We start from the raw sequence: 18,632 nt of genomic DNA on the forward strand, positions 1-18,632 counted from the left end.
GTGGTACAAGTGGTATCAAAGGGAAACTTACTTTCTTCACCCAACGTTTTTGAAATTACACGTTGGCAATTCTCATTGGGTTGGTGTCTCGGCCGACTTAAGAGTGTGGGTTGACGAACAGTACAGCGAGAGGCAACGACCGCTGCCGAACTTCCGATAGCAACAACCGATTCATCCTAACGCGATTCGTTCGCATCCAAACCATGTAGTAGACTAGAACTCCCCACTATCTTCTCTTATCCCTTCCCTTCATCCCTCAGGCAATACTAGTACCCTCCCTAACGCGGTTCGTCCGCTTACACGATTCGTTCGCTTACGCGATTAGTTCGCTTACGCGATTAGTTCGCTTACGCGGTTCGTTCGCTTACGCGGTTCGTCCGCTTACGTGATTCGTTCGCTTACGCAGTTCGGCTGCTTACGCGGTTCGTCCGCTTACGCGATTCGTTCGCATCCAACAAGTGCTAGTATAGCCGAATCTTCTTCCCTATCCCTCTTTTCGTTGCAGAAACCGACACGAGCACCAACGGCCGACACCATCGTCATCCTCGTATACGAGCATCATGGGCCCGATACAATCGTCATCCCCGTACACGAACACCGTCGGCCCGACACCATCGTCATCCCCGTACACGAACACCGTCGGCCCGACCCCATCGTCATCACCGCACACGAACACGGTCGGCCCGACACCATCGTCATCCCCGTACACGAACACCGTCGGTCCGACCCCATCGTCATCACCGCACACGAACACCGTCGGCCCGACACCATCGTCATCCCCGTACACGAACACCAGCCCGATACCACCGTCATCACCGCATACGAACAACGTCGGCCCGATACCACCGTCATCACCGCATACGAACAACGTTGGCCCGATACCATCGTACTCCCCGTACACGAACACCGTCGGCCCTACCCCATCGTGAACTCCGTACTATCCACCGTCGTCACCAGGTAGCATCACCCTGTCCTATCAGTGACACCGTTGATCATCGTATCCAATCACTTCACCGACGCCGTTTCATCATCATCACCAAGCAACATCGCCCATTCGTCATCCAGCACTGCACGAGTCTTCGTCATCGTCCGACCCAGCCAAACCCACATTTCATAGTCGAAGCCCCACCAGTCGTCGCCGCCCATTCAGCCCACTCATTGCCCTTACCCAAAATTGTATTGTATATAAATAAGAATTGTTAATAAAACCCCGCAAAGGAATAAAAGTGGTGTGTTATTATTTAACCCTCTAATGCCCCAATTTTTTTTGCCAGACGATTAAATTTTCAATGTTAACGACACAAAAGCAAGAGAACTAAGCAAGAAAAAATTATACGGTAAAATTCAGCATATGCTGCAAAGCCTCTTGAATAGTTTGAAATAAGTTTTCTTTTTATTTTGCCCCTTTTTCTTGTGTTAAGGTGTGTTTTACTAAACGCTTCCTTATTAAATGAAGACCGCCTAAAGGCGGGCTTGGGCATTAGAGGGTTCAGGTTTGTGAATCCTTAAAAGGTAATCCTGGACGGCCACTGGCCTACCTCAGCCCACGAAGAAAACCACGTTACAATTTGCTCCAAGATGGGCTGATTTGACATAAGGCCTAAATAAGAACGGACACTGGGAGAATTAGTGCGCTGATTACTAGATCAACCAAGTCGTAGATTTTGTGGAATATATTAAAGGGCGAAAAGAAATTAATTTACGCTTTTAATTATCCTTCTCGAAATACCTACCAAATGGATACAAGGCTCTTGAATTCTAAGGGACAACGTTGAGCCTCTCAAAATCAGCAAGGTACTTGGGAATTTTCTTGGATTCCAAACTGATCTGGATGGAGTATACTGCGGACCGCATAATGAGGGCCTATGCGGCATTGTACTCTTGTCAGAAATTGGTCGGGGAACATATGCGGAATTAGGCTTTCCCAGTTTGGTTGAATTTATACCACGGTTATAAGACTGTGTCCTTATGTGTCATGTTTGGTGAACAATCGTGAGACAACAAAATCATATGTCGAGAATAAATAGGACTGCACTTATTTATATGACAGGCGCTATGAGGACCACAGCCACTGCCGCTTTGAGGGTACTGACTGAAATTAGCCCACTCGATTTACATCTAAGAAAAACACTAGAGTTGACACTTGTGAGACTTAAGATTATGGGACACGCTGGAGAGTACTTCCTGCAGGCATACTGAAATTCTTGCCGGGCATTGTGGAGACGGACCATATAGCCACGGAGCATGTTTATCATCACAAGACGACACATATTATACCAAGTATGGAGGAGTGTGGAGACAGGAGGGTACCCCTCGGAACCCCGAACTTGTATACGAATGGATCAAAGATGGAAGAAGCAACGATCACTGATTGCAGTGGACTAGCAACACGGGAGTCTTACACGCTGGATTGTGATAGCAGTATTTTTCAGGCAGAGATTTCTGCGAGACCATTATTCAGCTTCTTCATCGACAGTTAAGCAGCTAGAAAAGCCTTATGTAGTGCTGACATAAGGCCTAAGGTAGTCAGCCGCTATCGTAGGGAACTCAAGGTTCCCACTGAGCAGCATAACTCTGGGCTGGGTACCCGGGCACTGTGGGATGATAGGGAATTAGGACGCGGATATTCTGGCTAAGGAACACGCTCGTTGAACGAATAATGTCCTAACGGACGTTTTTCCTCCACTATCTTCTTATGTTTACAGGATAGAAGTCAAATATGATGAACTATGGCGAAGACGCTGTGGTTCTGAGCACACCAAGTTGATATGGGACGAAAAGAACTGAAGGAACTGTGAAATTTTGATGTCGATGAACAAGGAGTACTTGCAGCCTTTGATTGACATCACAACACGACATAACACACTTGGGAAACACATGGTAAGAGTATGCCTTAAAGATGATAACATCTATAGATGTTGTCTGGACCCGGAAGTTACGGAAGACTTGTCCGTGTTCAACACTGTGTCAGTGTTCAGCATTATCCTTTAGAAGAAATAATATATTGGGTTCCTTTTTATTTAGATTCTCACTGATCTGCGGGAGTGCAGCTAAAGAGACATAATTGCCTTCATCAGGGCCACTGGTTGGTTGTTCTAAGATTTCTTTTAAAGAAAAGGACGAGTGGAAGTTCTGAGACTATTTCAAAGGCGACCACATCGGAAGGAAGAAGCTGGAAAGATTACATCGAGGTATCACAATGGACCTATAGTGGTCTAAGTGGACACAACACAAAATTGATGTCATCCTCTACAACATAACCTACCAAAAGCGCTTACCCTATGTCCTCGCGCAAGGAGAAAAAAATTCATCTTCCCATTAGATAGCTAACTATCCAGTCTGAAAATCATTCCAAACACCGCAGTATTATATCGTTCCTAACGCTATGCAAAATCTTTAATTGTTCCAAAAATCTCACTGTATCTTGAGAGGTGTCTCTGATTAAGGCCTAAATAATTGAGCCTTTACAAACAATGTTGAGTGGAAGTTTTTTTCTTTTAAATGCATTAAATCTCCCTAACAACAAAATGAGCAATTATGTGGAATACGTGTACAATATTATCGAAATAGGTTTCATATTCATTGAGACACCTGGACAAAGTATCAAAATCTTATCGACAATGAGGTCACACCACCTATGCCAGATAATACAAAAATTAACAGAGACATAAAAATCCATAACTGAAAAGAGATAAGCACAGCAACATATCCTCAATCTATGTTGTATTGAATGTTATGACAAGGTATAAAAGCGCTTCAGAATTTTGAAATCATCAGCAGTCTTTAAGCTTTAGATCTCACCATTGTAGCATCATAAATCCGTGGACAGTTTGTGATCGAGAAGGACAACCATGAAAATTGTCATCACTTTATTGGTGATTATTGGCCTGGTGGCTGCCAGTCCTTTCTATCCCAAGAAGGAAACCAAATATGCCGATAAGGATTTTTTGGCTAAACAAAAATTCCTCTTCGAAATCGTCTATCGCGTAGAGGATCCTTTGTTCTTTGAGGAATATATCAAATTGGGCAAGACTTTCACCTACAACAAGGAAGACTATACGGTAAGTAAGGAAGGAAGAATACAATCCAAGGAATCCAAGATCATTTTTCCATAAACAATTCTTGTCTCCTTCTTCCTTAGTTCCCTGAACACTATGATGGTGAATATATGGAGAAATTCTATAAAGCCTTCAAATACGGAGTTACCTTGCCCAAGGGTGAATTCTTTGGTGCCTTAGTTGAGTCTCACTTCGAGGAGTTGTATGGCTTATTCGATTTCTTCTACTATGCCAAGTCATGGGAAGTCTTCCAACGTAATGTCTGCTGGGCTCGTTTGTATGCCAACGAAGGTGTCTTTGTTCATGCCTTAACATTGGCTGTCATCCATCGTCCCGATTTCGAAGGCTTCATTTTGCCCACCATCTATGAAATCTTCCCTCAATATTTCTTCAATAGCAAATTTGTCTTCGAAGCTGAGAAATTCGATTATGATGTCTGGAGCAAGTATATCATGTACGAAAAGGAATACAAGGACTTCTTGTACAAGGACTACTCGAAATATTTCAAGGAATACGATCACTACTACAACTATTTCTACACCAAGGACTTTAAGACCTATCAATGGTGGAAACTCATGGGTTTGGGTGAACACTGGTACAGCGAAGATCATTTCTTCTTACGCGATAATGTTGATCACTTCAACAAGGACTCGAAATACTTGGATATGATTAAGGATGTTAAGAAATTCTGGATGCCCGTTGATTATACCCGTGACATTTACTTCTTCAATCAAGAATCTGAATTGTCCTATTTCACCGAAGATGTGGAATGGAATTCTTTCTGGTATTACTTCAACTTGGACTATGCTCCATTCTTGAAGGGAGAAAGTTTCGGTCGTCGTGGTGAATACTATTTCTATGTTGTCCGTCAAATGTTGGCCCGTTACTACTTTGAGCGTTTGTCTCATGGTTATGGTGAGATCCCAGAATTCTCCTTCTTCACTGAAGTCGAATATGGCTATGATCCTCAATTGATCAACTACAACGGTGTTGGTTTCTCTTACCGCAAGAACTACTTCGAATATGAAACCTATGGCAATTTTGAATATGTCCACAAGATTATGGGCTTCTTTGATCGCATCGACAAGATCATTACCCAAGGCTATTATGAAACCTTTGATGGCAAGAAGTTCGATTTGCATAAACCTGAGGCTGTAAAATACTTGGGTGATCTCATGCAAGGCAATGTTGATAACTTCGATAAATACTTCGCCACCTTCTGGTACATCTATGCCCACTCCTATATGGCTGATGTTGATGATAGCTCTTTCTATGTCCATCCCCATGTCTTCTTGAACTATGAAACCATGTTGCGTGATCCTGTATTCTATCAATTCTACAAGAAGGTCTCCGATGTCTTCTATCAATTCTACGATTTTGTTGACTCTTACACTCACGAGGAATTGTACTTCCCCGGTGTTGAATTCCAAGAGGTTAAGGTTACCGATTTGGTTACCTACTTCGATTTGTATGACTTTGATGTGACCAATTTGTTGAACGACAAACCCACTTTTGTTGATGGTCAATTTGTTTGGGATAAGACTTTGTTGGCCCGTCAATCGCGTCTTAATCACAAGAACTTCGAATTCGAATACAGCATTAAGTCAGACAAGGATCAAAAGGTTATTGTCCGTGCTTTTGTTGGACCCAAATATGATGAATTCGGTCATGTCATCCCATTGAATGAGAACCGTGAAAACTTCTTCGAAATTGATGAATTCTACTATGAGCTCAAATCGGGTGTGAATACCTTCAAGCGCAACTCCAAGGACTTCTACTGGACCACTGATGATCGTACCACCTACACTGAATTGTACAAATACGTTATGTTGGCCTATGAGGGTAAATACGAATTTCCCTTGGATTACTCTGAATCCCATTGTGGATTCCCCGATCGTTTGGTGCTGCCTCATGGTTGGGCCAAGGGTTTCCCAGTACAATTCTTCTTCTTCGTTTATCCCTACACCGCCTCTTACGAACCTTATTCCCACTTTGATTACAACTCTTGTAGTTTTGGCTCAGGCGTTGGTCACATTGATGAATATCCTTTCGGTTATCCTTTGGATCGAGAAATCGATGAATTTGACTTCTTTGTACCCAACATGTATTTCAAGGATGCCAAGATCTATCATCAGGATACCTTTGAGAAATACTATGACCATAAATATGAAAAATTCGGACATTTCGATTATGGCTACTATTATAACTTTTAGTTTGGTAGTTATAGGAACTTGAGAAATTTAGAATAAGATGCAATGATGAAAATATAAAAAAAAAATAATAATAAAGCAACCCGTGTAAGATAGCAAAATTTGTGTCTGTTTAATTTTGGTAAGCGGTAACGGGAACGTATGAAGGAATCTCCAAAGATTCCTTAATATGAGAAAGTGTATTTGAAGAAACTATCATATAAAAAAAAAAATATCATTGAAATTCTGACTCTTCAACAACAGATATGGCCGAAGCTTCGGATATAGTAGAATTCTCCCCACACCAAAATTCCAGTGATTGAATAATGTACAACATTACAACTAAACTATACAAATATTTCTGTAGATTTGGAAGATCGGGAACTTTGTTGATTTGAAGATGGGTTTTTACATTCGATCAGCTTCTTCAAAAAATCAGCGATTTTATCGCATATTGTAGAAACACGAACTAGTGTTTTGTAATATGTACGAGTTTCGATTAATTTCTGCATTCAATTGGCAGCTACTACCTTGGTTATTTTATTGATCAAAGTGTCACACAAGTCAAGTCTGCAGTACGAACACTTTTAACGAGCACGAAACTACTGTTATTGAAGACAATGAAGAGGATTCACATCATCATCAAATCATTTCCGAGACATCATTGACAACCGGCTGTCACTGAAGGCATGGAGTTTCCAGAAAATGTCTCGCAAGTTTCAGGAAATACCTTGGTTCCACAGCGACGAAGGTGACTAATTCACCAATCTCTGATCACCTCAAAATTTACCAATTCATGGGTTATCGATTATCTTGGTTATGTCACCATGAATGGCGAATTTCTCTCTGCTATCAGTGAATGCTGACCAATTGGCGCGCTTCATTGAGACTTACTAACATGGTTTGCGTAGAACTAAAATTTTGACAAAATTTTGTATCGATATAAAATTTTGACAAAATTTTCTATAGAAATAAAATTTTGACAAAATTTTCTAGAGAAATAAAATTTTGGCAAAAAATTTCTGTATAAATAAAATTTTGACAAAATTATCTATAGAAATAAAATTTTGACAAAATTTTCTGTAGAAATAAAATGTTGACAATTTTCTATAGAAATACAATTTTGACAAAATTTTCTGTAGAAATAAAATGTTGACAAAATTTTCTACAGAAATTTTTCTATAGATATAAAATATGGTCAAAATTTTCTATAGAAGTACAATTTGGACAAAATTTTCTATAGAAGTAAAATTTGGACAAAATTTTCTATAGAAATAAAATTTTGACAAAATTTTCTATAGAAATAAAATTTTAACAAAATTTTGTATCGATATAAAATTTTGATAAAATTTTCTATACAAATAAAAACTTGACAAAATTTTCTATAGATAAAAAATTTTGACAAAATTATCTGTAGAAATAAAATTTTGACAAAATTTTCTATAGAAATAGAAAATAGAAAAAATAATATCAATACAAAAATGTGTCAAACTTTTATTTCTATACAAAATTTTGTCAAAATTATATTTCTATTAAAAATTTTTGCAAAATTTTATTTCCATAGAAACTCTTGTCTAAATTTTATTTCTATAAAAAATTATTGCAAAATTTTATTTCTATAGAACATTTTGTCTAAATTTCTATAGAAAATTTTGTCAAAACTTTATTTCTAAAAAAAATTTTGTCAAAATTTTATTTCTGTTGAAATTTTGTCAAAATTTTATTTCCATAGAAACTATTGTCAAATTTTTATTTCTATAAAAAAAATTTGTTAAAATTTTATTTCTAACGAAAATTTTGCAAAATTTTATTTCTATACAAAATTTTGTCAAAATTTTATTTCTATAGAAACTATTGTCAAACTTTTATTTCTATAAAAAATTTTTGCAAAATTTTATTTTTATAGAAAATTTTGTCTAAATTTTATTTCTAAAGAAAATTTTGTAAAAACTTTTTTTCTAAAGAAAATTTTGTCAAAATTTTGTCAAAATTTTATTTCTGTTGAAATTTTGTCAAATTTGTATTTCCATAGAAACTATTCTCAAATTTTTATTTCTATAAAAAAAAATTTTGTCAAAATTTTTTTCCTAAAGAAAATTTTGTCAAAATTTTATTTCTATTGAAATTTTGTCAAATTTTTATTTCTATAAAAAATTTTGTCAATATTTTATTTTTAAGCAACACTTATCATAGTTTTGGGCTATAGGTCGATTCAAAAACATAGGATTGATGTTTTTATTTAAATTTTATTTCCAATATTTCGGTTGACTTCGTCAAAACCGCTTTCAAGGCTGAAGTGAAACAAAAAACAGAAATTTTCAAATTTAATTACAAAAATCACGAACAATCAGAACCAAAACAATAAATTATTTAACTAATATTACTATTTACATTTATTCTGGTGTGCACAGCTTCACACTCTGTTTTACACTGAATCTAAATTTCTCTTATGTTTTTGTATTGTATGTCTATATATTCGAGCACAGTTCTCAATGTCTTTCTTGTAATTCATTCTCTCGTCAGGTGGAGTGTTGATAATGTGCAGCATTTCAAGAGTAAATCTGCGTCTGTAGTTGTTTTCGTGGTCTAGAATTTTTACGTCTTCTAAGTTTGGCTTGTGACCTGTCAGCGCACAGTGGGCCACAAGCGCTTTTTTTTTGCTCCATGGGTTTTTCAGTGGCTTTAATATCCGATTTGTGAGAAGATAATCTAGTTTTCAGTTTTGTCATTGTAGTACAAATATATATCTTTTTACATAAATTGCATTTGTCACCTTTACATTTAATCTTATAAATTACATTGCATTTATCGTCATTTTTGATTTTAGTTTTAGTTTTACTAAATAATCCATTTACTGTTTTCGTAGTTTTTAACGCGAGCTGATATTTCTTTTTGTCGTACAAATTAGACTTGCACAGTCTTTCCGATTTTGTAAAATTTTAAGTTCTTTTTCGGTATTTCCATCTTTGTTGATAATCTGCTTTGATTTTTCTTTATATTAGATTTTGAATTGTCCTGAATGGGAAGTCATTATTGGTCAGTATTCTTTTGATTTTCTCTCCATTTTCGAAATGAAAACTAGGATCACTAATGTTGAATACTCTCCTGATGAAGTTCGTCGCAGTATTGAATATGATACGTTTGCTATGATTTGAATAAAAGTTAAGTAGACTTCCCGAAGCTGTTGGTTTTTGGTACACTGTTAGAAAAATATGTTTTTCATATGTTCCGATATAAACAAAATGTGTTTCGGACACAATTTTTAAACACAATATATTTAAGTGCCAACATGTAATGTTCCTAAACTAACACTAAATGTTTGGGACACATATGTTAATATGTTAAAATATATTATGTTTGGGGTATGAATGTTTCATAAAAATAATATGTGTGAATGTAAACATATATAAATTTACAAATTTCGAGCAAACATATATATGTTTACAATTTCTGTGAAACGGTTGTATGTTGTTTCGAAAAACTGATTTATGATAAGGCCAAAAATTGTATATGCTTAAGTCTAAATATTATTTAATTTGAATATTAGAATAAGTATTCGGAGTAAAGAGAATAGACATTCGGAACCAAGAGCATAGAGATTTGAAAAAAAAAAACAGCATGTGTTTTCACCTTGAGAGGAGAATTTTATGTATGTGGGGACTGTAAATTTTTAATAACCCACATTTCGAAGTTTCATTATAAAAATTTAATATAGTATAAATGACTAAATTGCAAAAAAAAAATTGGTTCGGAGCAGAAATTGAACCCACGACCCTTTGCATGCAAGGCAGACATGCTAACCACTGCTCCACGTGGCCAACAAATGTATGTTTCTTTTAAATAATGTTATGTTTGCATGGGCTCGTGGGCGCTGCAAAGTATGCTATATAAATGTAACTTGTAACGATAATTGTCTACTGGTGACTATAACTACTACATAGCCCAGTGGATAGTGTGTTGGCTTACAAACGTATGGGCCTCGGTTCGATTCTCCGTCCAGGCGAAAGGTAAAATTAAAAAAAATTATAAAATTGAATAATTTCTTCAACATTATTTGTATTACAGAAAAAGGTGCCAAGAACTAAAAATTTCGTGGAAGTGAAAATTATTTGAGGGAATGATCACAATCTTCTTTGGGGAAAATTCTTCCAAGCATATAATTTTTTGGGCTCAAAATGCTTCCAAACATATAATATGTTCACATAAAACAAACATATTAATATTTCGGCAGTATCCAATAATATATGTGCTTCCTGCAAAATATGTTTGGAACATATGTTAAAGAAGCGATTTTTTTTGAGGGTGTACCAATTTAATTTAAGTTGATTGCCTTGTCTGTGTATTATTGCGTCAAGATATGGAAATTTTTGATCCTGTTGTTCCTCTTCCTTCGTGAATTGAATTTGTCGGTTGTAAGAGTTGAAAGCTTTTAGTGTTTCTTCGACGTCTGATCTTTTTATTATCGCGAATATGTCATCTACATATTTAGTTATTATACGTGATTTAGTTATCTTCTCAAATACGTCGTCCAAAAGTTCCTCCATAATTATGTCCGCTATAATTGGTGAAGCGGGGCATCCCATGGGCATGCCTTTTAGTTGTTCATAAACCTTGTCCTCAAATTTGAAATATCTTGTATCCTTAATGCAAAATTTTTTTTCATCAATCAGAAATATTTTATTCCTATAGAAAATTTTGTCAAAATTTTATTTCTATAGAAAATTTTGTTAAAATTTTATTTCTAAAGACAATTTTGTCAAAATTTTATTTCTATTGAAATTTTGTCAAAATTTTATTTCTATAGAACATTTTGTCAAATTTTTATTTCTATAAAAAAATGTTGTCAAAATTATATTTCTATTGAAATTTTGTCAAAATTTTATTTCTATAGAAAATTTTGCCTAAATTTTATTTCTATAAAAAATTTTGTCAAATTTTTATTTCTATAAAAAAATTTTGTCAAATTTTTATTTCTATTGAAATTTTGTGTAAATTTTATTTCCATAGAAACTATTGTCAACATTTTATTTCCAAAAAAAAAAAAAATTGTCAAAATTTTATTTCCATAGAAACTATTGTCAAATTTTTATTTCTATAAAAAAATTTTGTCAAATTTTTATTTCTATAAAAAAATTTTGTCAAAATTTTATTTCTATAGAAATTTTGTCTAAATTTTATTTCTACAGAAAATTTTGTCAAAATTTTATTTCTATTGAAATTTTGTCGAAATTTTATTTCCATATAAACTACTATCAAACTTTTATTTCTATACAAAATCTTGTCAACATTTTATTTCTAAAGAAAATTTTGTCTAAATTTTATTTCTATAAAAAATTTTGTCAAAATTTTATTTCTAAAGAAAATTTTGTCAAAATTTTATTTATATAGAAAATTTTGTCTAAATTTAATTTCTATAAAAAATTTTGTCAAAATTTTATTATTTCTATAGAAAATTTTGTCTATATTTTATTTCTATAAAAAATTTTGTCAAAATTTTATTTCCATAGAAACTATTGTCAAATTTTTATTTCTATAGAAATTTTGTCAAAATTTTATTTCTATTGAAATTTTGCCAACATTTTATTTCCATATAAACTATTGTCAAACTTTTATTTCTATAAAAACTTTTTTCAAAATTTTTTTTCATCAATCAGAAATATTTTATTCCTATAGAAAATTTTGTCAAAATTTTATTTCTATAGAAAATTTTGTTAAAATTTTATTTCTAAAGACAATTTTGTCAAAATTTTATTTCTATTGAAATTTTGTCAAAATTTTATTTCTATAGAACATTTTGTCAAATTTTTATTTCTATAAAAAAATGTTGTCAAAATTATATTTCTATTGAAATTTTGTCAAAATTTTATTTCTATAGAAAATTTTGCCTAAATTTTATTTCTATAAAAAATTTTGTCAAATTTTTATTTCTATAAAAAAATTTTGTCAAATTTTTATTTCTATTGAAATTTTGTGTAAATTTTATTTCCATAGAAACTATTGTCAACATTTTATTTCCAAAAAATTGTCAAAATTTTATTTCCATAGAAACTATTGTCAAATTTTTATTTCTATAAAAAAATTTTGTCAAATTTTTATTTCTATAAAAAAATTTTGTCAAAATTTTATTTCTATAGAAATTTTGTCTAAATTTTATTTCTACAGAAAATTTTGTCAAAATTTTATTTCTATTGAAATTTTGTCGAAATTTTATTTCCATATAAACTACTATCAAACTTTTATTTCTATACAAAATCTTGTCAACATTTTATTTCTAAAGAAAATTTTGTCTAAATTTTATTTCTATAAAAAATTTTGTCAAAATTTTATTTCTAAAGAAAATTTTGTCAAAATTTTATTTATATAGAAAATTTTGTCTAAATTTAATTTCTATAAAAAATTTTGTCAAAATTTTATTATTTCTATAGAAAATTTTGTCTATATTTTATTTCTATAAAAAATTTTGTCAAAATTTTATTTCCATAGAAACTATTGTCAAATTTTTATTTCTATAGAAATTTTGTCAAAATTTTATTTCTATTGAAATTTTGCCAACATTTTATTTCCATATAAACTATTGTCAAACTTTTATTTCTATAAAAACTTTTTTCAAAATTTTATTTCTAAAGAAAATTTTGTCAAAATTTTATTTCTAAAGAAAATTTTGTCAAAATTTTATTTCTAAAGAAAATTTTGTCAAAATTTTATTTCTAAGGAAAATTTTGTCAAAATTTTATTTCTATAGAAAATTTTATCTATATTTTATTTCTATAAAAAATTTTGTCAAAATTTTATTCCCATAGAAACTATTGTCAAATTTTTATTTCTATAGAAATTTTGTCAAAATTTCATTTCTATTGAAATTTTGTCAACATTTTATTTCCATATAAACTATTGTCAAACTTTTATTTCTATAATTTTTTTTTTCAAAATTTTATTTCTAAAGAAAATTTTGTCAAAATTTTATTTCTAAAGAAAATTTTGTCAAAATTTTATTTCTATAGAAAATTTTGTCTAAATTTTATTTCTATAAAAATTTTTCTCAAAATTTTACTTCTATAGAAAAATTTGTCTAAATTTTATTTCTATAAAAAATTTTGTCAACATTTTATTTCTATAAAAAAATTTTGGAAAAATTTTATTTCTATAAAAAATGTTTGCAAAATTTTATTTCTATAGAAAATATTGTCAAAATTTTATTTCTATAGAAAGTTGTGTAAAAATTTTATTTCAATAAAATTTTTTTTGCAAAAGTGTCTTTCTACAGAAAATTTTGTCACAATAGAAATTTTTTGCAAAATTTTATTTGTATAGAAAATTTTGTCCAAATTTTTTTTCTATAGAAATTTGTTTTTCTACCAAATTTTAAAAATTTTAAAATTGTATTTCCATCATCTGGGAACAAATCCGAATTGACTAAATTGCCAAAATTTAAATTTTCAAGGTCATTACTCACATACATGTATGTGAATAATAAAAATTATGATTATTCTCCATTAAATCACAAATGATCTATATTCTTATCAGCTTTAATATATGCAACAAAAAAAATCATAACAAAATATTCATAGCCAATTATAATTCATAGACTAGCGAAAACCATAGATGTGATAAGACCCCGAATAAGAGATATTGCTGGCTGTATAAAATCCTAGAGTCTTAGGTTTCATAGTATCAATAGTCTTTAAACCTGGAAGGTGAACTGTATTCACCATGAAATTCGCCATAGCTCTAGTGGCCTTGATTGGCTTGGTGGCTGGAGGAGTTATACCAACTAAGGATAAAAAATATGCTGATAAGAATTTTTTGGAAAAACAAAAATTTCTTTTGGAAATTGTTTATCGCGTAGAAGATCCTTTATTTTTTGAGGAATATATAAAATTGGGAAATACATTTAACTATAACAAAGAGGATTATGAGGTAAGTAGAGTTGGAAAATGAAAAATTTTATCTTACATCCATTCTCTCCTTGTGTTTTAGTTCCCTGAGAAATATAGTGGCGAGTATATGGAAAAATACTACAAGGCCTATAAACATGGCGTGACGTTGCCCAAGGGCGAATTCTTTGGAGCCTTGGTAGATTCACACATTGAACAGTTATATGGTTTAGTGGATTTCTTCTATTTTGCCAAGAATTGGGAAATTTTGCGACGCAATATTTGCTGGGCTCGTTTACATGCCAATGAAGGTCTATTTGTCCATGCCTTGACATTAACGGTGATCCACCGTTCCGATATGGAGGGTTTTGTATTACCCATGATCTATGAAATCTTTCCACAATATTTCTTCAATAGTAAGCTCGTTTATGAGGCTGAAAAATTCGACTATGATGTCTGGAGCAAATATGCGATGTACGAAAAGACCTACAAGGATTTCTTATACAAGGATTACACGAAATACTTTAAGGAATATGGTCAGCTGTATAATTATTTCTACACGAAGGATTGGAAAGTATGGCAATGGTGGAAACTTATGGGCCTTGGAGAACATTGGTATAGTGATGATCATTTCTTCTTGCGTGATAACACAAACTATCGCAATCTGGATCCTAAATACGGGGAAATGATTAAAGATGTCAAAAAATTCTGGATGCCTGTCGATTATAGCCGAGATGTGGAATTCTTCAATAAGGAATCTGCTTTATCCTATTTTACCGAAGATGTCGAATGGAATTCCTTTTGGTATTACTTCAACTTGGACTTTGCTCCTTACTTGTCGACTAAATATTTCGGCATCGATAAGGATCATCGTGGAGAATATTGCTATTATTTTGGTCGTCAAATATTGGCTCGTTACTATTTTGAGCGTTTGTCTCATGGTTATGGTGAGATTCCTGATCTAACCTTCTACTCGAATGTCGAATATGGCTATCAACCTCAATTGATCCATTATAATGGTGTGGGATTTTCTTCACGCAAAAACTATTACGAATATGAATCGTATGGAAATTTCGAATATATTCATAAGGTTCAACGATTTTTGGAACGTGTTGAGGATATTCTAACCCAAGGTTATTATCTTACTAGCACTGGTGAGAAGATTGATTTACATCAACCCCAGGCCATTGAATATTTGGGAGATATCATGCAAGGTAATGTAGATGTCTTTGATAAATATTTCTTTGGTTTCTGGTATACCAATGCCCATAAATACTATGGTCATGTTTATGTGGGAGATAATTCTCTTCACATACAACCCCATGTTTTCTTGAACTATGAAACTATGTTGCGTGATCCCTTATTCTATCAATTCTATAAAAAGATTTCCCATGTCTTTTTTAAATTTTATGAAAATATTCCTTCATATACCCGCAAGGATTTACATTTCCCTGGTGTGGAAATTCAAAATGTTAAGGTGAGCGATTTGGTTACCTATTTCGATTTGGTGGACTTTGATGTCACCAATTTGTTGAACGATAAACCTCAATTTGTTGCGGATAAATTAGTTTGGGACACCACTTTATTGGCCCGTCAATCACGTCTCAATCATAAACATTTCAAATTTGATTTTACCATTAAATCGAATAAGGAACAAAAAGTTGTCATACGTTCATTTATGGGTCCCAAATACGATGAGTTCGGTCAAGTGATACCCCTACATGAAAATCGTGAAAATTTCATAGAAATTGATGAATACTATTATGAACTGAAATCTGGAGTGAATAATATCCAACGTAGTTCCATAGATTTCTATTGGACCAATGATGATCGCTCCACCTATACTGAACTCTATAAATATGTAATGGCAGCCTATGAGGGTAAATTGGAATATCCCCTGGACTATAGTCCTCCTCATTGTGGTTTTGCCGATCGTTTACTTTTACCCAGAGGTTGGACCAAGGGTATGCCTATGCAATTCTTTTTCTTTGTATATCCTTATACGGCATCTTATGAGCCCTATTCAAGTCATGAATATTCCTATGTATGTGGTCTTGGTTCTGGGGTTCGTCATTTGGATGATGTTCCCTATGGTTATCCTTTGGATCGTGAAATTAATGAATCGGAATTCTTTGTACCCAATATGTATTTCAAGGATGCTAAAATCTATCATGTTGATCACTTTGAGCAATATCAACAGCATAAATATGAGAAATTTGGCACTTTTGATTATAGCATAACTATTCAGCATGAACTTGAAAATATGATAGTAATCCCATTGTAAATATTGACATTAACAAATGTATTAAATTAAAAAGTAATAAAAACTTAACAAAAAAAATCTTTAAGAAAAATAAAATGATTTTTTATTTCATACAAGTCAAAACAAAAAATCCTATTAAATCTAAAGATTGACGGCTTGCAATATGTATATAAACATGTTTATGGTTACGGAGAAACATTTACTTTCACCTTGTTTCAAGGGACAGGACATGTAAGATTGCTGGTGAAGCAAGACTATTGCTCATGAATTTGCAATTTAAATCATGTAATGCCTACACACCAAAAATTTTTTTTCTGATTCAATCACGAAATTAATTGATCCAATTAATTTTTTAATTGAAATGTCTTCAATCACAGAAATGATAGTATCAATTAAAAAAGTAATTGACAGTCAATTAAGAAATTAATTGATCCAATTAAATATTTAATTGATACTATTAATTTGTGTGATTGATTTTTATTTCAATTAAAAAATTTGTTGAATCAATTAAATTTTTGATTGAATACTTTTTAAAACTCAATTAAGATTTTAATTGAAACATTTTCGTGAAATTTTTTTCTGTGTACTTAGCGGTGACAATTATCACATTTGTACAACAAATTTTTGTGTGACTAACCGGTAATACAAACACATACTGGTTTGTCTCTCTTTACGATTTCAATGGTAAATTGAAAAGGATTATAGAGGACGAAATTGTATATGAACCTACCCTAGAATCCCAAGCTATAATGATTACTATTTCGCACTTTGACATTCCGCTGTATTCATAAGATGCAACATTTTTTTGCTGCTCAACATTTGATTGCTAAGCCACATATTGTTGCTGCTCAACATTTCCTTGCTATGCAACATTTCTTTGTTGAGCAACATTTCCTTACAGCTAAACATTTGCATGAAGCACAACTTTTCTCTATATTACAACATTTGCCTGCAATAATATGCAACATTAGCAAAGATCGTATTTAGGAACACGGTTAGAGCAAAGATCGTATTTTAGAAAATGTTTAGCAACATTTACTACCCATGGGCATTTGGTATAATATTGAACAGTGTATCAAATTAAATAAAATAAAAGCAAAATAGCTAACTAAATCGCCAAAAATGGGTAATTGGTTGAGGTGAAACACTGATTACTAACAGAATTCGTCCCATACACGTGGACATAAAATGTTGCGAAATTTTTCTATAGAAATAAAAGTTTGACAAAATTTTCTATAGAAATAAAATGTTGACAACATCTTCTATAGAAATAAAATTTTGAGAAATGTTTGTCCAGAAATACAATTTTGACAAAATTTTCTATAGAAATAAAATTTTGACAAAATTTTCTATAGAAATAAAATTTTGACAAAATTTCCTATAGAAATAAAATTTGGACAAAATTTTCTATAGAAATACAATTTTGACAAAATTTCCTATAGAAATAAAATTTTGACAAAATTTTCTATAGAAAAACAATTTTGAGAAAATTTTCAATAGAAATGATATTTTGACAAAATTTTCTATAGATATAAAATGTTTTTCTACAATTTGTTTACCAAAAAAATTTGATAAAATTATGCCTAGAAATAAAATTTTGACAAAATTTTCTATAGAAATAAAATTTTGACAAGATCTTCTATAGAAATAAAATTTAGACAAAATTTTCTACAGAAATAAAATTTTGACAAAATTTTCTATAGAAATAAAATTTTGACAAAATTTTCTATAGAAATAAAATTTTGACAAAATTTTCTATAGAAATAAAATTTTGACAAAATTTTCTATAGAAATAAAATTTTGACAAAATTTTCTATAGAAATAAAATGTTGACAAAATTGTGTATAGAAATAAAAATTTAACAAAATTTTCTATAGAAATAAAATTTTGACAAAATTGTCTATAGAAATAAAATTTTGACAAAATTGTCTATAGAAATAAAATTTTAAGAAACTTTTCTGTAGATATTAAATTTTTTTCTACATATTTTTTTCCAAAAAAAAAATTTGATAAAATTACGCCTAGAAATAAAATTTTGACAAAATTTCCTATAGAAATAAAATTTTGACAACATTTTCTATAGAAATAATATTTTGACAAAATTTTTTAAGAAATAAAAATTTAACAAAATTTTCTATAGAAATAAAATTTTGACAGAATTTTCTATAGAAATAAAATTTTGACAAAATTTTCTATAGAAATAAAATTTTGACAAAATTTTCTATAGAAATAAAATTTTGACAAAATT

General features: G+C 31.5%; 3 protein-coding genes across 3 annotated transcripts in view; 2 read left to right on the forward strand and 1 right to left on the reverse strand.

Annotated features, from left to right (window-relative positions):
* Nucleotides 1–18,632, reverse strand: part of Sema1a (semaphorin 1a) — a 1,157,214-nt gene that overhangs the window by 489,190 nt on the left and 649,392 nt on the right. The window lies entirely within an intron of this gene.
* Nucleotides 3,805–6,369, forward strand: LOC142223948 (arylphorin subunit C223-like). The gene is made up of 2 exons (XM_075293753.1): nucleotides 3,805–4,061; nucleotides 4,142–6,369. The coding sequence occupies exons 1-2, from the start codon at nucleotides 3,852–3,854 to the stop codon at nucleotides 6,269–6,271; spliced, it is 2,340 nt and encodes a 779-aa protein (XP_075149868.1). The 5' UTR covers nucleotides 3,805–3,851; the 3' UTR covers nucleotides 6,272–6,369.
* LOC142223950 (arylphorin subunit C223-like) lies at nucleotides 13,896–16,480 on the forward strand. The gene is made up of 2 exons (XM_075293754.1): nucleotides 13,896–14,164; nucleotides 14,225–16,480. The coding sequence occupies exons 1-2, from the start codon at nucleotides 13,958–13,960 to the stop codon at nucleotides 16,403–16,405; spliced, it is 2,388 nt and encodes a 795-aa protein (XP_075149869.1). The 5' UTR covers nucleotides 13,896–13,957; the 3' UTR covers nucleotides 16,406–16,480.

The sequence above is a fragment of the Haematobia irritans genome, chromosome 2 (genome assembly GCF_050003625.1).
Source record: "Haematobia irritans isolate KBUSLIRL chromosome 2, ASM5000362v1, whole genome shotgun sequence".
NCBI lineage: Eukaryota > Metazoa > Arthropoda > Insecta > Diptera > Muscidae > Haematobia > Haematobia irritans.